Source organism: Seriola lalandi, unplaced genomic scaffold, assembly GCF_002814215.2.
Source record: "Seriola lalandi dorsalis isolate HSWRI2012SDOR001 ecotype SW California unplaced genomic scaffold, Sedor1 jcf7180002054343, whole genome shotgun sequence".
Taxonomy (NCBI): Eukaryota; Metazoa; Chordata; class Actinopteri; order Carangiformes; family Carangidae; genus Seriola; species Seriola lalandi.
The window spans coordinates 1143227-1165322 of record NW_019524896.1 but is presented as its reverse complement, the minus strand read 5'-3'; the positions used below and the strand labels follow the sequence as shown (position 1 = coordinate 1165322).

Below are 22096 nucleotides of genomic sequence, written 5' to 3'. Positions count from 1 at the left end.
CACATTATTATACATACATTATGAAAGTTCAAAGGTTGATGAACCCATTAGAGTTTTTTAAACGACCTCTGTGGCCTTTTGTTTTAAAGCCAGCCTGAGGACAAACTTGATTTAATCATTACTATTTGATATCAATAAAATCTTGACCAAGCTGACATTTACACACATATAAGATTTATAGACTTCATTGATTAAGAGGAATTTAATGAGAGAGATACAATCAAGATGACAGCCATGGACTGTACACCGCGTAATAGGGACTACTGTTAATAATCACCTCCGTTTTCTGTGTTATGTAAGACAGAGTACATGCCTGCAATTAAAAATAAATGATCTCCCAGACATACAGGTTTCAGGTTGCTGCTGCTGCCAGAGTGAGAGAAAAAAATCACTGCGAAAGCTCCTCTCCCAAATAATTGCAATAATTACAACTTCAAACACACTCCTCCTACGACAGCAGAGCTGACCCTTTCATTCAAACACATGCAGGCGAGGCCGACATCCTATGCACATGCACGTCAGCGAGGGAATACCTCGAGCAGTGCTCATGTTTGAGCAAACCTCCTTTTCTATAAACTTCATAGTTACCTAAACTTTACAGTGAGTCACTCACTTAGCTGCCTTTGAGCAGAAGAGTGAGTCACGTACAATCAAATAGCTGCAACATGATGAAACAAGAAACAGATGCAGTGACAGTGTTTAAAAGAGAAACATGCTTTCAAAGACATTCAGTATTTTACCAAAGACATTATTAGTATTTAGCACCAACAGGCCGGTGGGCGACAACAGCCTGGATACAAATGCTCTAGAGCTAAAATGTATGCTAATGTTTTACTATCTGGGGAGAGGAGTAAGACACCGGTTCTCCCTCTCACCCTGCTCCTTTTAGATTTGCTTGCAAAGAGAATTAGACGAGAGCCAAAGGTTGCAGACGTGAGGAAACAGAAAGATCTTCCTTGTGACCCCATGCGAGCATCAGAGTTAGCCCGTGTCCCTCCCCCCCTGCAGGAGCTCACTGAATAGTTGCTTGTGTTATTCATTTATTGGTTATGATGGGTTTTGTGAATTAGTTCATATTGTAGCAGTTGGACACTTGAACCCTATGAAGCCTGAGAGGTCAGCTGATTTGTACGGAGGCCCTGAGAGACCAAACGCAACGGAAGTGTTTAGAAGGCTTAGTCCTAACCTGGGTTTGAGTCATCCTCTCTCTCTCTCTCTTCCTGACCATCACTTTTTAGTGTCCCCTGGAAACACTTCCGAGTATTTGCAGCGCGTGTGTTGACAAATGTTTGAGTGAATCTTGCTTCTTCCTCAGTGCAACTCACATCAAATATTTCTTCATTTGCAAAACAGTCCTGATTATTCTGAAAAAGAAAATGAGCAATGCATCCATATTTGAAGCTCATGAGAGCATCTGAGCGGCTGATAATGAGACTGAAGTGGTGACTAACTTGGAAAAACAGGATATGCAATTGTCTCGGGTAATAAATTTACTGTGGGGGAAAAAAAAAAGAAAAGAAATAATAGCAACAACCTTTTAGTGCAACACATACTTAGATGTGTAATGTCGGACAGTGACAAACTGATATAAGAGAGTCTGACACACAAATAACACAAATACTTGTAAACACACACCCATAAATACACACACCTACAAACTTATGTAACCATAGATACACAACAGGTCCAACATTCGCCACAAAGGGAGGCAAATGAGGACAAGAGGCAGCCTTGTACTTGAACAGCGGTTTCAATACCGGCATGTCACAACGCAACTGAAAGGCTGTTAAATAACCAGAGTCCCGACTGACCTACATGTGACAGAATATGACTGAAATATTTCTAACTGTATTGCGGGTGCTTTTGTAAAGGAACAATGCCACGTTAAACCCAGCTGCTGAATTCCACTCATTCTGCTGCGAGGTCTAATTAGTATAGGAAGGTTTACATTCAGGGTTTACTAGGTCAACTGCCCTCTGCTGCTGCTTTGTATTGTGAGTTTAGACAGCAGTGGAATTAAATTAATTAAATTAAAATATACAAACAGATGAAATCACCATGTCTGATTAGATATGAGTTCTGTAATAGCTTGTGGAGGGCCCATGAACTGATTCATATCTGTGTGGAGAACAGTATTGCTCACTGCACTTTCCTTACAGTTGATCTTCTCTCTTTTACATGCATTTTGGCTTCAGTGCCTTTTTTTTTTTTTTTTTGCTGATCTCTTATTATTCTGTGCACGTGTCAAGGACGTAATCTCCCGCTGAGGATGGAGGGGACACTTCCCCCTTAAGTTCTCAAAATCCTGTTTCAATCCCCTCAGTTTTTACAGTGTCCTCTGAATGTTGAGTTGCCCATCGGTTACCTCACACTCGCAGCAATTAACATGTACAAGCAGCGGCAGGTGATTTGTTGACTTTTTCTTACCCTGGTTTTTGCCTCACAGGCAACATATGTACAAGCTGTCTTTGTGGTGCAGGTAGCTGGGGCTGAACGCAGCTTGTTAAGACCTGTACTGCTCACAGCGGATAAAACAGAGTTCCTCCTCTACATTTTAATGTTAGAAAAACACAGACTGTCGTTGTTTTTATCCACATACAGTCTCTGAAAAAGAGCTTTCGAGGTGCTGAGATGGATATGAAACATTGAGTTCACTGCTGACACGAAACCAGTCTGAATAACAACATTTACCATAAAAAATCACAGAAATTATTGGATATAATGCAGCAATTTATATTGTATGTGACTGTGTATTATGGAAAGCATGATTTAAATTTGCGTGATATCAATTATGTTTGTTTTGTTGGTCAAATTCAATTATTAATTCAACTGCTATTTCTAGTTTGTTTGTAATCATATTTGATTTTCTTTATATTTAATTAAAATACATTTGTATTTTAAATTCTTGATATTTGAATTTTAGAATAAGAAACAAAACATTTTAAATAAAAACTTTAATTGTGTTTTCAAGTTAGTAAAACTCACATCGCTCTCTTATCACGCTGGTGGAAACCAAATTGTTTTTTAAATTAAATTTGTAATCATTGCCATCTCTTGCCTTCAGCCTTGGTTTGGAACTTTCAGGAAACAGGATACAATCAATCGCACAGTGTGTGGACTGAATGCGACCAATAGTTTCACTGCAACTATGTTGCTAGGAGACAGCTGTTTTTACTTCCTGTCAGATACTTAAACGGGCAAGTCATTTTTGGATTTATGTAACTAATCGTGTAGTCTTCATCATTATCTACGGTTATGAAATATATAATTACAACAGGTGTGGTGGATGTTGAGCCCTGTCTTGCAAAGGGGCGTGGCTACATGTGCTGCATCAAATTAACTTGACTCACACTGACTTTGAGAACTTCTTCATTTATTCAAAGTAAGGTGATGCTGCTCTCAAAGGATAAAACATCTTTTGGTCATGTTTTTAAAACACACACACACACACACACACACACACACACACAAAAAAAGATACTGATTATCAAAAACAGTCAAGACATAAACCAGCAAACTGACAAGGACTGTACATTTGTACATAGAAGGCAGCAAAATACGACTAACGTCTATGAACTGAATCAAAACTGAGAATCTCAACTGGCTTCAGTAAAGAACACTGAAGGTTTACATAATGTGGCCACACATTGACATTTATAACACATAAGGTGCCAAATAGAAAGCAACTGAGCGGGAGCGGTACTTACTTTGTCTGTTGACAGTATAACAGTATCATGCCCTCACATGTCCGTCCTTCCCTGCAAGCTGATGCTCACAGTCAGTCAGAGCCAACAGTCAGCGCGTGGTAGAAAATACATGCAGTGACACGAGGAAGCTATAACTGATTAAGACTGAAATGAAATATTTAAATGGCACAACTGATTGCATCATCTCACGGCCACAATGCGTTTAAAATATCAGAGAATTCATTTCACAAAGTGCTCTCCTCACACAGAAACACTCACTTCATTCATAAACTCCACTTTCCCGCCCGTTTACAGTTTACTCTCCGCCACTGTTTGCTTTACAGAATATCCTGTCACAGAGTTTTTACGTGATTCACTGCCTTTTTGCCGCCACAAGCCGATGCAGATTTTGTTAAACACTGTAATTAGAGTAATTGGTCTGAAGGTCAAATAGGAAGCAAATAAATCAGCTTTAAAGGTAGCCAGTAGATATATTGTCCAATAGGCAGTCAGGGCCGTTTATATTCACACACTTTAATTCAAGACTCTTTTACAGCAGGACATTTAGAGGACATGTACACCTGCTAATAATCTATCTGGATAAGGACGTGTAAACACACACTGAACGCATTGCAGTGGGAATGCTATCACACCAGCCAGAACATATTCGGAGGAGGTCTGCGTCACATTGTGATTGGTTCTCAGCCAGGAGTAAATGGCATCTGTATGTCTGGCCACATTGTTTAGATTACATACTGCACATGCCAAAAATAATTTGTGCAAAGGTTAGTTAACCAGCGACAGACGAGCCCCTTCTTCTGTGAAAGTAAAATTAATTAAACTTGCTTCCTCTCTTCTGATTGGTTCACCGACCTGTTGTTACTCAAGAGAGCTCCAGGGAGAAGCCTGAGAGAGGAGATGTAAAACTACACCAATATATTTTCTTATGCATCGATACTTTAAATAAAACACAGGAAAAGTGTAAAATATGGAACTTTAACACTTTTCAAGGGGAAAAACCCTTTAATCGATTAATCTGATGATTATTTTCTCGTGGATTCAATAAATTGTTTGGTCTGTAAAATCTCAGTCTCCTGAAGCCCAACATGACATCTTCAAATTTCTTGTTTTGAGTAACAGTCTAAAATCCATATATATTCATTTTACTATAACATAACATAAAGAAAAGTCTATATTCATTAATTGACTAATCAGCTCCAGGTTCTTAGGTAATAGTGTAACAGGGAACATAAACTGCGTGGAGGTCGACTCGATGCCTCACATGGTGGATTCTTGACTTCCCTCGACGCCCCGGGAATGTTCCCATAAAGCCAACTGATGTCGCCGTCACATGACAACCCCCCGTGTGCGTGAGAGACGCTCCTCACAAGGACCCTTTAACCTGATGCATTCTGTAGTCGCTGCACCCAACTAATAGCTGCATATTGAGAGCCAATCACAATGCGGGCGCAACCAAGATAATGAGAACGCCTGTTGATACCAGGTGTAAATGCACAGACCTGGGATCAGATGTTATCATCCAGACAAAGCTGCGTGGCTCTTTGCAATTATGTTCACTACATAATTGTTCTGTACATTCAGCAGCAATGTTCAGTTCCAATGTAGAAAGTAATGTAAGGAATGTAAAGAAAGAGGGTGGAGGTTGGAAAGCAGGACCGCCATCAAAGTATTTGTCTTCCACGCCACTGTCTCAGTTCACATCGCATTCTTCTTACATGTTGCTGACTTTTTTTTTGTTATGTAACCGTCCTCCCTCTCTAATAAGAACCATTCGTTTTAGTTTCCTTGCATTAAATAAACCTTAAACCCACTACGTGTAGGATTAGAACAATTTCTTTGGCGTCATCCAGACACTGTGGCACACGTCAAACCATCAGAGCAATCTGAAAGATGTTATAATCACGTACAAAATCTACACATAGCTGCTTTAAGTGACCGACAACACACGATGAGGTGTCCTCACGTATGTAAATAATGGAGGAAGTGGAGCTGGAGAACGAATGGGAAGGGGAGACACTTAAGACTTTCAGCAGGACTGACTGTCCACATGTTTAGGAAAAGCAGGTATGTATTCTGTCTACGTTTTCACACTGACACACAGCTGATCTACTGGCTAATCACTGCGGATACACTGTGCATCTTCAAGTCTTTTTTTAATGTGTTTGATCTGTTTCGTCTGTTGCCTTCCTTTGCTCACGGGGTGTTAGGAGATGAGAGGAGCGCGAGCACGAGGCAGGAGCACGGAGATCAGGCCGCTGACGATCAGCAGAGGAACCACAGGTGTAACGTTACAGCTGGAGCTCACAGCTGGGGACAGAAGACAACATGAACTGTAGAGGATGCTGCAGTTAACATTTAATAAACAGACATTTATGGTTTTTGTTTACTAAATTGTCTGGATGCCAAATTTTTGTGCTACATGTGTTAAATTGTGCTGTAATTTTCCCCCATATTTGTTTGTGTTGCTTTGATAATAAACAATAATAAACCCTCAGACTGTGTGTGTGCTACTCAGCCTCAGAGATCACTTATAGGTTAAACCTATAATACCATGATAGCTTTTATTCTGTTTATTCCCTTTTTATCTATTTATTTAATATGACAAAAGTAGATGTCCACACCTTTGCAGCCTGCAGCAGCTTTAGACTCTTATCTGATCTGCTGTGGGAACTCTCCGCCCTGCTCAATGGCTTGCAGGTGACAACGACCCCTGCAGCTCTCTCTGAACAGAGCAGTCCGTTTGTTGAATGCCTTTATGCAGGCGGCAAAACCCAATGATATTTACACTCATATGCATGACGATGACACTAGCACTATTTAGCATCTTCCCACTCACTCACTGTAAACCAGTAGTGAATAGCGTGGACATACTGGTCCCTGTGAAGAATATGGGCCTCACTCGCTCACACCCTCATGATTAAAGAGTTTAACTCTCCATAAAGAAACCAAACCCAAAGTGAACAGCTCTGCAGCAGACAAACATCCGGCGCACAACGCCCCGCACACAATGGCAATGGAAAGTTCTCAGGGTAAATAGTTAATTTGTTCGTCTTATCACTATCGAAGTTGTGTTACTTAAGCTCTGCAGCTTAGTGTGCAGTGACGCAGGTTCTCTGAATTCCTCCTTCCTCTGCATCAAATATCCAGCTTATGTTACTATTTTATCAATAAACATGAGGGAAGGTTGGTGCAGCCTGAAGAACAGAGGTGGAGAAAATAAAGGTTTGAAAGGTAGAAATAATAAATAAATAATAAATGAAGATGTAAAGAAAATGGGGCTGTTCATGGACACAGTGGAGTAAGAATTAAAAACATATGGAGGTTGAGACATTAAAGCCATTTGCTGCAGGTCAGTGAGAATGTGAATTTGAGGTTTACAGCAAATTGTAGCAAATAAGATGCACAACGTCAAGGTCTTTTGAGTTCTTGATTATTATTTACATCAAATATGAGAGAAAATGGAGAAAATGTTACTCCCCGTTCTAACTGGATTCAGACGTACATGCAGTACTTTTACCATAAAAAAAAATGGATCCTGGGAATTGTGCACAACTTTAGTGAAGACGGTGTGTGCTTGTTCAGTGTAGCAGGCCAACTGAGATAAACCTGAAAACTAGCCTGACTGGTGCCACTGCAATCTGGTAGCATACGTTTCCATGGTAACTTTGGTCAGAATTATTTAAACCCGATTTATAGAAGGAAATGTTCTGGAAATAAGACGATTTCCTGCTGATATTACTCATCGTTCTATGATTCACTGAAACAGAAATACTAAACATGGAGCCTTATAATCCCTGGTCTGTGCACCTGTGTGTGTGTGTGTGTGTGTGTGTGTGTTTGTGTGTGCTGCTTACTCCGGCAGCTTTTCCCGTCTCGTTGCAGCATCCCAGTCACACAGCTGCAGACTGGCCCGCTTCCCTTACTGGTGCAGATCTGCTCACAGCCTCCGTTGTTGTCCTCACACCAGTCTGACTCTGAGAGGACAAGGACATGTGAGTCATGAAAAGTCCTGGAAGAAACTGAGGAATTTGACTGAATAGCTCTGAAAAGTGTTTTTAAACCTGGACTCATGGTTGAGATCATAGTTACCTCTCCTTCTTATGGGTCCCACAGACAGAATGTGCTCTTTATGGTCGCTGTCCTCCGAGTACATCCTTCTCTTGTGTGGACAGTTCTGGATGTACAGCACACGCACATTAACACAGCCTGACATTTGTTTCATCGCCACTTTTGAGTTCAGATTGTGTCTTTCCTCGAGCCTCTCACCACTTTGCAGGCGCTGGTTTCTGAGTCGCACAGGGTGACGTCGCAGTGGAGGTGGACCTCGTCGTAGTCCCCGATGAACTTGAAGACGGTGACGTGGAAGCGACAGGTGAGGGATACGCCGTTCTCTGCCATGCCGATGGTGTTGTCCTTAATGTTCGGACACCTGGTGAGAGCCACATATCAAAAGGAATACACTGATGAGTGTTCATGTTTTTCCTCAGTATGGTGACTCTTATTTTGCAAAACTTAGTCGCTGCTTCTTTCAGGTTTGGCTGCACATCACCACCAGCGTCTCAGACTAAAATGCTTCGTCGCTCACACCTCCGGCCTCCAAGAATCATTAGTTGTAGCAGTAAAAAAAAGTGTGTGCGTCCTCCAGCCTACCCCCTCTCTATGATGATGTAGCGCAGTCGGTCGCTGCTGTAGCGGGACGGCGTGGCCCAGCACATGTTCACTATGAGGATGAGCTGATTTTCATCTGCCCCTTCCACAAAGACGCCCACGAAGAGGATGTCCCGTGTGCTCAGCACCACCTCCCCCTCCCTGTACGGATGCCGGTACGAGGAGTTCTTATACAGAGCCATCTTGGTGATGAAGTTCCCTTCCTGGGTCGGTAAGGTGAGGTTAATCACACTGGAGCACGGAGGGGAGGGGGGAGGATGAGAGAAGCAGCCAGCTGTTAAGCCGTGACATTTTGTTTTATCAGACATAAACGTATGATTCTACAGCTAATCCCCGTGTCTGACCTGAGCATGGGTCTGAGGACGGTCTCCAGCGAGATCTTCAGGTCCAGTTCGTAGGCGCAGGAAAACTCCACATTGATGGTCCGGTCTCTGGTGATGACGTTCCCGGTGTTGTTCACACTCTCTATCCAGACAGTGTTTTTGTACATAATGTGAGTGCCATTCGACTGTCAGAGGAACGAAGGGACATTGAGAAACATTCACCGTCAGGAAACACAGAAGCAAAAGGTAAATAATAAAGTAATAATAGTTTATCCATCCGCCCAGTGCAGCCTCTCCGGCTACAGTGCGAGTCTGTGGTTATGGTTGGTGAGCAGTGGTTTTGGTCTCTGTACAGACTTGATGGGACCACACCTGTAACCTCATGAGATTGGAAACAGACTACAAAGGATATAAGAAGGTTTTATGCCAATTTCAGGGTTGCAGAATGGCAATTTTCTTGGCAGTGGCACCACGGTAATGTTTCAGTAATGAGTTTAAAAACATCCCCATTAAAAGTGGAGACCAATAAAAGGTGCGCAAAGACACAAGTGACCCGGCTGGAAATCAAAGCAGTGAACACAGCACAGTGCACGCTCCTGAGGCAGGAATATGATGAGCTAACGTTGGTCAACTGACCTGCACGATGGAGCCGCAGTGTCCCTTCGTGTTGTTGATGTGGAAGGAGATGAAGTCCTCTCCCTCGACGCCGGCGCAGTGCTCGTCGTTGATCCTGACGTCCTCTCGTTCAAAGCCCAGCTGGAAGAGCTTACACTTGGAGATAGAGACCTCCATCTGAGCATGCTTGCAGGTCACCTCTGCCTGTATGATGTCATCATCACCTGCCACAGGTAAACATCACCATTACTGCAACATTATTCAACGGACAGTCAATACTGTGGTTTAGAGAACACGCTGAAGGAAACACTGAATACATGTTTTAAGTATTTACATTTATCTAATATGAGTTAACAATGCTGCTGAATTATTAATAAAGAGCAGAGTTTCAACTGTAAAATGTTTAGCACATATCTAGGAACCAATTCTTTTTTGATTTTGATCAAAGATATTCGTTTATGTCACGTGTGTGCGTTAAAAGATGAATATCAATCAATGTAGTTATCAGATTTCTTTAGCTCTCAAATATCAACAGCATTTACAATCATTATCATAAGTGCGACTCTATAAGTCAAACTACTATAGGAATGCTTCACTTCAGAAGAGACAGGATTAAAGCTGGATGTGGATGACATCACGGTGGTGTCCCGTGAAGCGCTCACCTCCAGTGCTGGTGGGGAGTTCTGGACAGCCGCACAGGTCACCTCCGTTCTCCAGCTCACAGGTGAAGTTTGTGCAGATCTCTCCTGCACAGGGGTCGTAGATCCATTCTGCTAAAGACAGGTCCGCACACAATGTTAACTGTCACACACACAAGGCTTTATCAAACACGCATGTACAGCACGCTGAGCGACCGGAGGAAGAAAAGCACTGAGGGAAACTTCTGGCCTCACTTTTGTTAAGGTAAAGTGTTAAAACACACACACACCAAAATCGGTACATATTTAAGTTTTGAAAATGTGGCCAGTGTCTCGCGGTGCCCTTACAGCAGTTCTCTTGGGTGATCCACTTGGTGGTGAGGGTGCCCATGGAGCGGCAGGCCTCGGCGTAGGCCGCCAGCGAGCCGCAGACCTGAGCCTTGCGGTGATTATAGCAGCCGTCCAGGTAGCAGGACTGGTAGAAGGGCCGGGGATCCAGGAGGCCGTGGCACGGCTGGAAGAAACCCTTCAGCTGGGTGAGCTTCTGACAGGCATCCTCACCTTGCAGCGCCAGCACCGCTGTGTTGTCACAAGACTGGGCCAGAGCCACGTACTGGGTCTCGTCACAACTAGAGGAAAAAGATACATAACCGTTTCTTTCTATCTGCAAATAGTGCACGTGCCGCTGTGTAGCGATAAACGGTGCCTGTGCCGAGCCTCACCCACCTGTTCTGCATACCGTTGGTCTTCCAGCTCTGGGCCAGCTCCAGGGCGCTGACAGCCGGCTTGCCCCTCGAGGTGATGTAGTCGTCGCTGGGGTCTCCGTTGAAATTCCCACAGAGGCCACACACCTTGTTCTGAAGCCGCTGGCCCATAGTGATGCTCAGCGTGTTAAAGCGGTTGTATCGAACCTGGATGTCCTGGGGTGTGTCGATGACAATGAAACCTTCGGACGTGGACAGACGCGTCATCAGCCCAGTTAGAAACGGTACTGACACCGGTGTACCGTTGACCTGGGGAGACACACAGATCTTTAGATATTTGAGACAGGACACAGGGTCACAAAGAAATTTAATTTAATTAATTTCCACACGTCATTACGTGTTAAATTCAGACTTAGTGTTATACAGACCCCAACGGCTGTTTGTGTAAAAATCATAACAATAGTTGTAAAATCTTTTCTTTTGTTTTACTTTAAATATACTTTTTTCTTTTCTTCTGACTTATATGCCGCAAGAAATTGAAGCAATATGACTTGTGCTTGGGGTCAGTCTGTTAGATCTCTAATAAACACATGTGGGATTTGGGACTGTATCAACTGATTTGATATTCACAAAAGACATCACTGAGTGGCTGCGTGTAAGAGAAAAGAAAGGAGACAGCTCAAAGCACAGATTGTGACGATCTGATATGGTGCTGTAATTACTATGTGTGCTGGTGAATATGACCTGAGCCACTTAAACACACTTCCACTGATGATAACATAGTTCTTAAGGAAATTTAAAAGAAAAAAAAAAAGGCTCAGTCAGATCAAGCAGGATTAAGACTCAGAGGCAACTTTAGAGGCAATCAGCAGGTTATTAACAAGCTCTGTGAGAACACTTTCAGCAGAATGATGTGGCCTAAAGCCAGAGCTGGAGGATATCTACCAGACTATTAGTGCGAGGGTAATTGGTAAATTGGACTGCGAGAACTCTTTCAAGTATTCAGGAGAGAAAATGGAGATTTAAACTGGATCTGTTTGTTTAGTTTCTCGAGGAGATGTTTGATAAAAGACGTCTTTGACGGCAGACGGCACAAAGCCAGAGGAAAGTCAGTTGGTAATTTATACAAAAAAACTAAATCTCCTAATAGAGATAATAGTTCTATTAGAGCAAGATGGGTGATGTTGAAAAGAAGAAAGTAAAACAATATCCCTTTATATATTAAACGCTACAGATGGCGTCTTTGTCTGTCTACCATTTGGTGCTGAGCTGTTAAGATGCAATTGGTTTATAGGAGGTTTTATTTCTGCTGCCTGATGAAACCAGAGTGAACCAGCAGTGAAAAGCTGCAGGCGATGAAACCAAAACACCGAGCTGAAAGACGCTGCAAGGCTCTACAGAAGCCACAGCTGGGTACTGCAGGTCACCGATGCAGCGTTTGTATAAAATATTGATTAGTGCAGCTTTAAATACGATGATATACAGCGTATCATTGGAGGTTTGTTGTTTGTGAAGTCAAGTTAAGAGTTGCACATAACATCCTGATCAATTTAAGAATCAATATAAGTTAATCTGCATAATAGAAATTGTACCAAGGTTAATATTTGGCTGATATAATGAGTAACTGACACGGTCCTGTACTTGGACTCACCTTGATCGTGCTGCCAGAGATCAGTATATTCTCCTCATTGATGTAAAGGTAGACATGAGAGATGGTGGTGAGGTTGGGCGTGCTCCATTTATCGAAGTTAGCGATGAGCTGGAAGGAGAGGTCCGGCAGCTTGTGACAGTTGGTGGACAAGACGAAGGAGCAAGAGGCCGGGAGCCGCAGCGACGCCCCGTCGAAGGTTCTGAACACCCCGCCGCCCGACGCCACGCAGTGCTGGGAGCGCCGCGCAAAGCAGCCCCGCACTCCGTAGCGCAGGGTGCACTCTTCCTCCGCCTTGCAGCGCCTCGGGTCGCACTGGATCAGGTTTCGCCCGATGCACTGGCAGCGTTTGGTACAGTCGCTGTTCCAGAACAGCTGCTTGGGCTGAAATAAAGAAGGTTTGTTAAAATTAGAGTCAGTCAATTAATTAATTAGTTGACTGGCAGAAAAGTATTGCATTTTGAAAGAGTTCAAATTGAATATTTATAGAATTTGGAGCATTGAGTGGGGAAAACAACCAATATATGGCATCATCTTGTGATGGACAATTTTCTGTATTTCTTATCATTCTACAGCCTGATATATAGATAATATGTAATGAAAAATAATGATTAGTTGAAGCTCTATTCAAAACATATTACTGCCTATTTCTACGACTCTGTTCTTCCATACCGTCTCTACACTTCACTAGAACTAAACGGCACTAATTGAAACAAGAAGATAGTTATGATCAATATGTGCTGAGACTGACAGGCCAATGAAAACCTTTAATTAAAAATCACTTGTCTTGGAGGTTACTCCACGTAGTGCTGGATGTGACACTGACCTCATAGTACTTGCCATCGGTGTAGCAGCCACAGTTCTGAGGCAGGATGCAGCTCTTGCCGTTGAGCACGTAGCCCTGGTCACACTGGCAGCCCTCCACACAGTCCTGGCTGCAGTCCCTCTGGCCCCGGGCTGGGGCGCACTGGGGCGGGCAAACCGACATGCAACTGGAGTAATGGCTGTTAGGTGGACAGCTCTGGACTGGGAGCAGGCAGGTTGGCAAAGGTATTAGCTACAACAATCGAACTGACTGCAGTGTACACACAGGAAATGTTCCAATGTTAATAAGTGTTGATTTTGCAAGGGGAAATATTTGTGGACAATATTTGAAGCGAGACTCATTTGTCCAAGTCTCATATCTGCAGGCTGTTGGACTCAGAACCTGATTAGCTTGGCATAAAGACTGGCTCTGTCCAAAGTTCAAAAATACCACAACCTCTAAAGCTCACCAATGAGCATATTGATTATTCCCTATTTAAATATACACGCTGATTATTGTTTATTTAAATGCAACTTAACTCTGCTATTAATGTCTTATTATTTTATTTTCATTATATTATTTTCTGTACTCAGGTCTCACTTGTAGAGGAGGTCTTTATCTCAATTAAATAAAGTACATATACATATATCTAATCAGGTCTAATCAAATTTGTTTTTTATTCTTATTACATTGAAAAATCACATTTGCAAAAATGTAACTGTATTGTGTTTTACCAGAGAATGTGTTAGATGGTTAATGTGTATCAACAGTGTGAGCCCCACAAACATAATCCCATTCACCTCCGCTGTATTATGTTGGATGTAGGAATCTCAGAGACGGATATCTGAAAACCTGGGCAACATGGGTAGACGCCACAGGCGCAGAGGTAAATGAGAAAATATATTTTCTTGTAAAACAAGGGGAGACCACTGCACACACAATCAAAGTGAGCCCAGACTCACCACATGGTGTGTCACTCCTCCAGCCGGTGACAGGAACTCCTTGGGTCTGACAGGTGCTTGCATAGACCTGCAGCCAGTTGCAGACTGTGTCCTGAGCTCCCTGGTCCAAGCAGGTGTCCTGCAGGCAGCTTTGATAAAAGAAGGCTGGTGCCACCTTGCTGTGACAGCGTGCAAACACACCTCCTCGATCCACAATTAGCCCACACAGCCTCACCGCCTCAGGCTCCACAAACACATACAGTCCATCTCCGATGTGGAAACGTATGCCTGTGTTGACTTCGTTCGCCCCGTCGTCAGCGCTCATGTCCATGTTGGCGTCAGCCACCGCGAGGGGGGCGTCGTTTTGCACGCTTTTCTCTCCCAGGCCACACCGTGGGCAGGAGTCTCCACACCCCACCTGGCAGAAGGTGTCCCTCTCTGCCCAGGCCATGCCCCAGTCGGTGGTGGTGAGGGTGGGGGGGGATAAGGGCATGCCTTGGCAGAGGCCGCAGGAGGTGTTGTAGAGGTCGCGGGGCAAAGTCAACAGGAGGAGCGTGTTCCAGTCAAAGGCCACCTTCAGGCCAAAGTCTGTCTCCAGAATGAGCTGCAAGCCTAAGGTGAAGATGTTGACCTTTCCTGGGCCCAGCTTCAGAGGAAGGTACAAACGCTCCTTATTCACCTGAGTGAGGAGAGATTCAATGAAAATGGCTCTAGTTTGAACAGGTTTAACTCTCCCAATCAGCTGACACACACACGTTTCTACAGAAGCATTTTTAGAGCCAGTGTATATTTTCTAATCCTGGATATTTTCAAAGTATGAGGGGAAACCCAGGGTAGGACTCAATAACTCAATAACACAGTTCCTGTGTGTTTCTTATATAATCGAACTGAAAGTGAGAGAAAAAGACAGAAGCAGAAAGAATGGGGAAAAAAATGCGTGTGTGTCATTTCTGTTCCCGCTCAGATCTCTTAGGCGGTTTGTGAACCCAGTCCAAATGTCGCTCAGGGTCGGGGTTTTGTCTGATCCAAATCCAGCCTGGTAAAAGATGCCCATTGAAATTAGATCCACCTTAAGCCAATCAAAGAGGAATTTACCCTCTGCCTGGTTATTCTATCGGCTTGATTAGAAATAACATGTCCTCACATATAAAAAAAAAAACAAACTTCGACCTTCACAGGTCATGCAAAAAAACCAAAAAATCAGTGTTAAACTATAAATATTAACTAAAATCGTACTCAGTGGAGCACATACTTCTGCCAAGGCCAAACAACCCTCTACAGCTCTCAGATCCAGATTATTATATGGATCTGCACCGAACTGTGAAAAGTCATAGATCTCAACACCATAAATATGCCTCATGTTCTACATCAAGATCCAAACATTATTTCCTGAGACTCTGATGAAAAGTGTCAAAAAATGCCCTATCTTATGGAAAGAAAATTCTGCATCAACCCTTTTAACCGGATCAATAGGTTCTTCCCTCACCCAAGTTAACCTCCTTGGCCCAATCACAGCATATGGCGGTTTGGCTCGTTCCACATTACAGTTATTCTTGAAAATGAATACAATTTCCTGTTCGTGCACTTACCGTAACGGTGTTTTTGTAGGTTCGAGAGACTTCAATCTCATAATCGTAGACCTCCAGTACAAAGCCCCTCACCCAAATTGCCTGGCCTGTGTCCCTTTCCTCATTACGGGCTGCCAGTTTGAATTGAGGAAAAGTTCCAGTGATGGCTGCATGGTCCCCGCTCTCTCTGCCACAGTTGGTGGTGGCCATCCTGAGAGTACAAGAGCTCTGCAGCTCAAATGGTACGTCACCAAATGGCAGAAAATGTCCATAACCGGCGGCCACACACAGAGCCTCGGTGCGCGGCTGGCAGAAGTAGAGGCCGTCATTCTCCTGGCAGTACTCCTCAGGGTGACAGGGTGCGAGCTGACAGTATACACTGTTGTCAGAGCCATTGCAGTAGCAACGCTCCTGGCATTCCCAGTCTGTCCAGAAAGTCTGATTAGTGGCCAGCTGGCGCCCGTGGCTCATGCAGCCACAGTCACTGCGTGCCACACACAGGCCATCCCGCAGCGCGAAGCCCTCCTCACACTGACACCCCTCTTGGCAGGGCAGAGGACATGGTTCTTCAGGTTCATCCAAGTTGGCACAGGTCAGAGGGCAGGCGCTGGTGCACTCATCAAATTGACTATTCTCGGGACAGGGAAGAGCTGAGGTAGAAGAGCGAGGTAAGAGAAAGAAATAGAGAAGACCAAATCCATATAAGAATATTAAACCAATGAAAAGTTATTAGCTTACTCCTTGATGTGGCCCAGTTTGTGGGTCAAAATATAGCTAAAGTTAAAATACAAAGCTTTTGTTTGATGCTAACAGTGTAAGTTTGTCTGACGAAACAAAGTTTTCTCATGATCATTGCTATAAAAAGAAGCTTAACTGTGCTACTGTGCAACCAGAAGCAGTAAATCATGCCATATTTTTGGCACAAATATCATAACTGAGAGCATATTGAACATGTGAAGAGTCAGGTGAGACTCAGATTAGTGTTGTAAGTTGTGGTTTGCTTAGTTTCAATGGACATTTTAAAACTGGGTTGACTGACTACAACTGCAGGCTACAACCTTTCAAGCTCCTGAGGGTGAGTGTTGGTGGAGTACACCTTTTATAGAAGAGGTTAATATTAGTTAATCACCATCACTAGTGGGGAAATTAAACTAAAAGCAGGTCTAGCTAATAACATAATTAACTGCAACAATGCAATATTGATATATATTATTTGTTCCACCGGTGCTTTTCTTGCTATGCCAAACCAATATGTCTTGTGAAAATGTCTATGAATCTGATTCATTTGGGAACAACAAAGAAATAAGAGCGTTTTGATGCTAGCAGGCTAGCAAAACATGCTAATGGACGCACGAAGATTTATTTTTACAAGAAAGATTTTTTTTCTTTGGCTACAAAAAGGGAAGAATGACAGAAACAGTTTGGGGAACACTGCTGCAGAGAAAAAATATATAAATAAAAATACTGGTTTAAAAAAGAAAAAGTCATGTTTGCGCAGCTAGCATAGCAGCAGGAACTGCTAGCCAAATTTTGTTGGAAAAATATCTTCTACCAAATTCAAACCAGTCCTGGTAGATTGCAATTGTATATTTAACATGTTTAAACAGAACAAAACATAGAATAAGAGTCAGAATAGCAGTTTTTTCCTTTTAAAGTAAAGCTATATCTACTCACGGCAGTTGGTGGCACTCCTCCAGGAGGCGAGGCCGACTTGAGCGTCCTGACAGGCGCTGGCATACGCCTGCAGTGAAGAGCACAGGGCCGAGCGGTTCCCTTCCTTTACACACATGTTATACAAGCAGTTCCTGAAGAACGGCGAGGGGTTGACCACTGCGTGACACGCCAGAAACGAACTATTCCCTGGGTCGTTGATGTTGCCGCACATCCAGGGACTCTGGTAGAGACGCAGGTCCGTGCACATGCGATACAGGTCGTCGCAATCGCCGTTGCAGGTGAGGTCGTCGGCGATGGCGCGCCAGCCCTCTGTGAACTGTTCAGCGGAGTCCGCCAGGCGTCCGTTAGGGAGGCGAAGGTCGTCGGTGGCATTGCTGTTGAAGACGCCGCATAGACCACAGGTGACGTTGTAGAAGAGGGTGGAGAGGGAGATGTTGAGGAATCCCTGCCGTGCGTAATGGACACGCAGCAAACCACGGGACTCCACCACTGTAGCGTTGCCTGGCGCTCTGTAGATCATCATTGTCTCCGTTGGATGGACATACGGAAGCGGCACTTGTTCACCATTCACCTGGATCACAAATTTAAAAAAAAAAAAAAAGGAGAGGCCATAGGCATTCAGCAACCGAAAATAGAAATTTAAAAAAAGGATTTTTTTGCTCTGCAGAGAAAAATACTAACCTTCACCGTGTCAAAATCTGTCCCTCCGATCTGAGCTTCCAGGTTAGACACTCTAACTACCACGGGTCTTTTCCAGTCGGGGCCTTTGTTGACCAGCCGCCTGCCTATCTTCACCTCCACCGTGGAGCCATTAGCCGGCACTGCACCGCACAGCTTCAGCAGGTAGTAGGAGCTGTCATCGGGGAACAGCAGGAAGGTGCCGTCAAAGGAGGATGTCACCGAGTTCTGGGTGACCGAGCACACTCCCTCCCTCCGAGGGTAGCAACCCAGCAGGCCCACCTCCGCCACGCACACCTCGCCCTCCTTACAGGACTCGTTGAAGCAGGAGACTTCCCCAGCAGGCCCGCAGGAGCAGCGGAGGGTGCATTCGCCTTCTTCACCACTGGAGCCTGCCCAGAAAGTGTCGTTGAGGGGGTAATAGAGGCCGTTATGCTCACAGCCACAGTCGTCACGCTGTACACAACGGCTGCCGCTGAGAACATAACCCGGGTCACACTGGCAGCCCTCGGTGCAAGGGTGGGCACAGTACAGGGGAGCGGTGAGGTCCGAGCAGGAGGCTGGGCAGGCGCTGGTGCACACTTGGTAATGGCTGAACTCTGGACATGATAAAGCTGAGAGCCAAGAGGAGAGAAGAAATTATGTCAGATGACACAAATGAATTAATGTGTGTTAAAACCGAATCAAACAGAATCTCACCGCAGAAGGTGCGGGATCTCCAGGGTCGTATCGTGACACCCAGGGCCTGACAGGCCAGAGCATAGGCCTGGATGGCCTGGCAGAGTGTGGTGATGTTGTCCCTGTTGCTGCACATGTCATACACGCAGCTATACACAAAGGCTGTAGGGTCCACTACAGCTCTGCAGTCCCTAAAAGGTCCATCAGTTTTGTTGATGAGCCCACAGTAGTCTGAGCGAAAGTAGAAGGCTTCTGTAAGAGGGTCACACACGCTGCAGTTCTGGGCGCAGCCATCCGTACACCTCCAGTCCGTGTCCTCTGCTCGCCAGCTGCCCCCCAGCTCCACCACGCTTTCCGCTAGAGAGCCGTCAGGTAGCACAGGATCATCAGCAGGGTCGTCGTTATAGTTACCGCAAAGGCCACAAGTGTTGTTGAAGTAGGAGCTTGGTAGGGAGATGGATGCATAGTGTTGGCCGTCATAGGTCACCAAGAGTCCAAAGTCTGTTTCCAAAGCGACGGCAACCCCAGACTGATACACCCTGACGGCACCAAGCTGGAGTTGGACAGGTAAGGTCTTCATCAAGCCGTCCACCTGGAGAGAGGGACAGAGGCAAATTCAGGAAGTGAACAATGGATGACGGTAGAAAACTTCATATCTATGCTAATTTGGAAAAGTGTAAGTCCACAGATTCTCACCTGGACTGTTCCCAAACTGCCTTTGGGTAACATGACTCTGTGACCGTACACATCCACTGTGACATCTCTGAGCCAGGAAACAGAGGCGACCCCACGGTTTTCATTTTTGGCCTCCACACTGAAGTAGGGCAGCCCCGCCACTTCCCAGCAGGGCCGGGCCAGCAGGTAAGAGCAGGTGCCCTGGAAGTGGTAGAGGAAGCCGTCGAAGGTGTGGTAATGAGGGTCGCCGAAGACCACACAAGTGCTGGTGCGGGTGGGCTGGCAGTAAAAGGCCCCTTCCTGCTGCTCGCAGGTCTCCAGCTGCCCGCATGGAGCTTCTTGGCACTGAACCTCGTTGTCGATGTCAAGGCAGCGGCATCGCTGTGAGCACTGGTCAGACAACCAGAAGATTTCCCCTCGTCTGTAGTAACGCCCTGGAGAGGATGTAGGAAACAAAATTTCATAGACTGTTCTTGTGTTGTTGCTGTACTGAAGATCATCGTCAGTGGTTGATGTTTGAACTTGCCATTGTAGCTGCAGCCATTGGCGGGATCTATCAGTTCAGTGTCAACGCGGAAGAACCAGCGCCCGGGAATATTCACATTTGTCGACTGTTCAATGTTCACTACATCGTTTGACCGTGATCCTGGCAGGTTGAAGAAGTGACCGATGTCTCCACCATTAAAACCTGACTGAAAAGGGGAAAGGTGTGAGGAACGTGAGGTCGAATGTTTATCAAGCGTTATTATTATTATCATTCATGAAATGATGTTGGGGCCACTGGGAGAATACCTGAGCTGTTGTCCCACCCAGTCCTGTTAAAGGATCACCACCACTGGCTGTTCCTGTGCTCCATGTGATTTCTCCATAGTTGAACATACTGAAGGATGTGACGCCATCTGAGATTAGTATAGTTTGGAACGTGTTCACCTTTTAATCAAAACAAGAGGATTAAAATGGTTTTACAAAGAGGAAAACAGACGTAAAACAGAACAAATAAAAGAGAGGAATCAAACACATGTTCAAATGCAAGAAAGCATTTCAATAATAAAATTATTTTAACAAAAAGGTGTAATGATAACATATGCTTTGTCCGACATCTTGACATGCAGATCACCACTTAAAGTTTCACTGGTCCAGTAGAGAAGCAGTGTAGGTTCGGGATGTATTTAGCCTAGCTTAGCATAAAGACTAGAAATGGGCGGACACTGTTTGCATCTAACAAAAGTGAAACAATTACAACTCCCAACACCATGAAATGATGGATTAAATTATATATATCAAACCCTAGACGCTGCAGTAACCTTTCCTGTCATAGGTTGAAGGTGTGTTGTAAAATATTTAGATACTGAGCCAAAGCGAATTTGTACTGGGAGGGACGCACAGAGATAAAACTGATATTAACTTTAATTAACTTTGAGAGAATGAATGTCGGAGATATTTTATGTGACATTACAGGGGTTGTCTGGCTTCCTCCGTAGAAGGTGACTTGGTGCCATGTTGCGATAAAGACCCAGGCGGCGATGAAGGTGGGCGTGTTTTTGAAGTACTTTCGGACATCTTGTGTCGCCCTCTCCAGTAATTCCGGTTCAGTGGACTCCCGGTAGTAGACGTCTCCGCGGATGCCGTTGTGCACATCTGCCCAAAGTGGAGCAATGAACGACCTGCTGTCACTCAGGGGAAAAGCCTCCGGCGTGAACTGGCTAACCTGCACGTTGAAGGAGATCACACCATTGTTGTTGACCTGCGGACAGAAAAGACAGGGTTGTGTTTTTAGCATCATATGCTATACTGTATTCTTTATATGTTGCAATACATTATTTTAAGACTGATGGGTTGTAGCTTTCTGTCTAATAATAACCGTTTGTTCAAGGCTTACGTAGATGGAACGGTAGGGGACATTGAAGAACACGAAGGGAATGAGCAAAGTAATTTCAGGAGAACTCCCATCATCCATCTTGGGCGTCTCTAGATCCCTATGGCCGGGTCCATATGGATACAGGATATCCTGAGCACTTGCTAAAAGGAGAATAATGCATAGGAGCTCATTACATGGACTGTTCTCAACCTTAAAAGATGAAGATAAATTGCGGTCGAGTATGGCTCGACATGTTCTGGGTGTTGGGTGATATCAGTATTCATGTCATACCGCCCGTCTGTGCGAAGATGCTGAACAAGTGGAGCAGGATGACTGGACAGCCTGGCCTGACCATTCTAAAAAAAAAACAAACAAACAACAGAGAGAATGAGATGAGAGATCACATTAAACTAACATTACTTTATCTGTCTTGCATTTTCCTTAAAGCTAATGGAAACGCGGGCAGTCGTGAGTCACAGGACAACTTCTCATAAACAAGGCTGTTAGGCAAAAGCAGAGAGGAGGGAGAGCCATCAAAGCAACGTCACGTTACTTCTTTAAGATCAGGCTCCCAGGTCTCCCCTGAGGAGCCTTGAAAAGGCCCTATTATGCATGCAGGAACAATGTGTCAGGATCACATTTGCCTTACAGTCCCATGTGACCCAGGCAACAGTGAACTACAGGCCTCTCTGTGCCTTGGTTCCCTGCAGGTGACCGAGGCGGCCCACTCTGCTCCAGAGTCTCTGTGTCTGCGGCGGCGAGGCGGCTTAAGACCTCATTATCACTTCTGTTTGGGAACCATCCATGCCTTGTTGGCTGGAGGGAGAGGAGCGTAAACACTGGGGCACTAATGGCTTTAAGAGAGTAGGTTTGAATTGCCGAGGTCCTTGCAGTGGCCCTTTGGGGCTGTTCAGTG

General features: G+C 44.7%; 1 protein-coding gene across 1 annotated transcript; it reads right to left on the bottom strand.

Annotated features, from left to right (window-relative positions):
• Positions 1-3356: 3356 nt before the first annotated feature.
• tecta (tectorin alpha) lies at positions 3357-21544 on the bottom strand (the record flags this gene model as incomplete). Its single annotated transcript, XM_087174368.1, has 23 exons — positions 3357-6014; positions 7562-7681; positions 7797-7881; positions 7974-8136; positions 8358-8606; positions 8720-8883; positions 9335-9537; positions 9976-10086; positions 10300-10580; positions 10678-10964; positions 12307-12687; positions 13130-13329; positions 14071-14728; positions 15639-16267; positions 17292-17862; positions 17973-18583; positions 18669-19239; positions 19344-19756; positions 19849-20014; positions 20115-20252; positions 20779-21066; positions 21202-21341; positions 21472-21544. Coding segments are annotated over 23 exons (6606 nt in total), but the record flags the coding sequence as incomplete, so codon positions are not given.
• Positions 21545-22096: the final 552 nt, after the last annotated feature.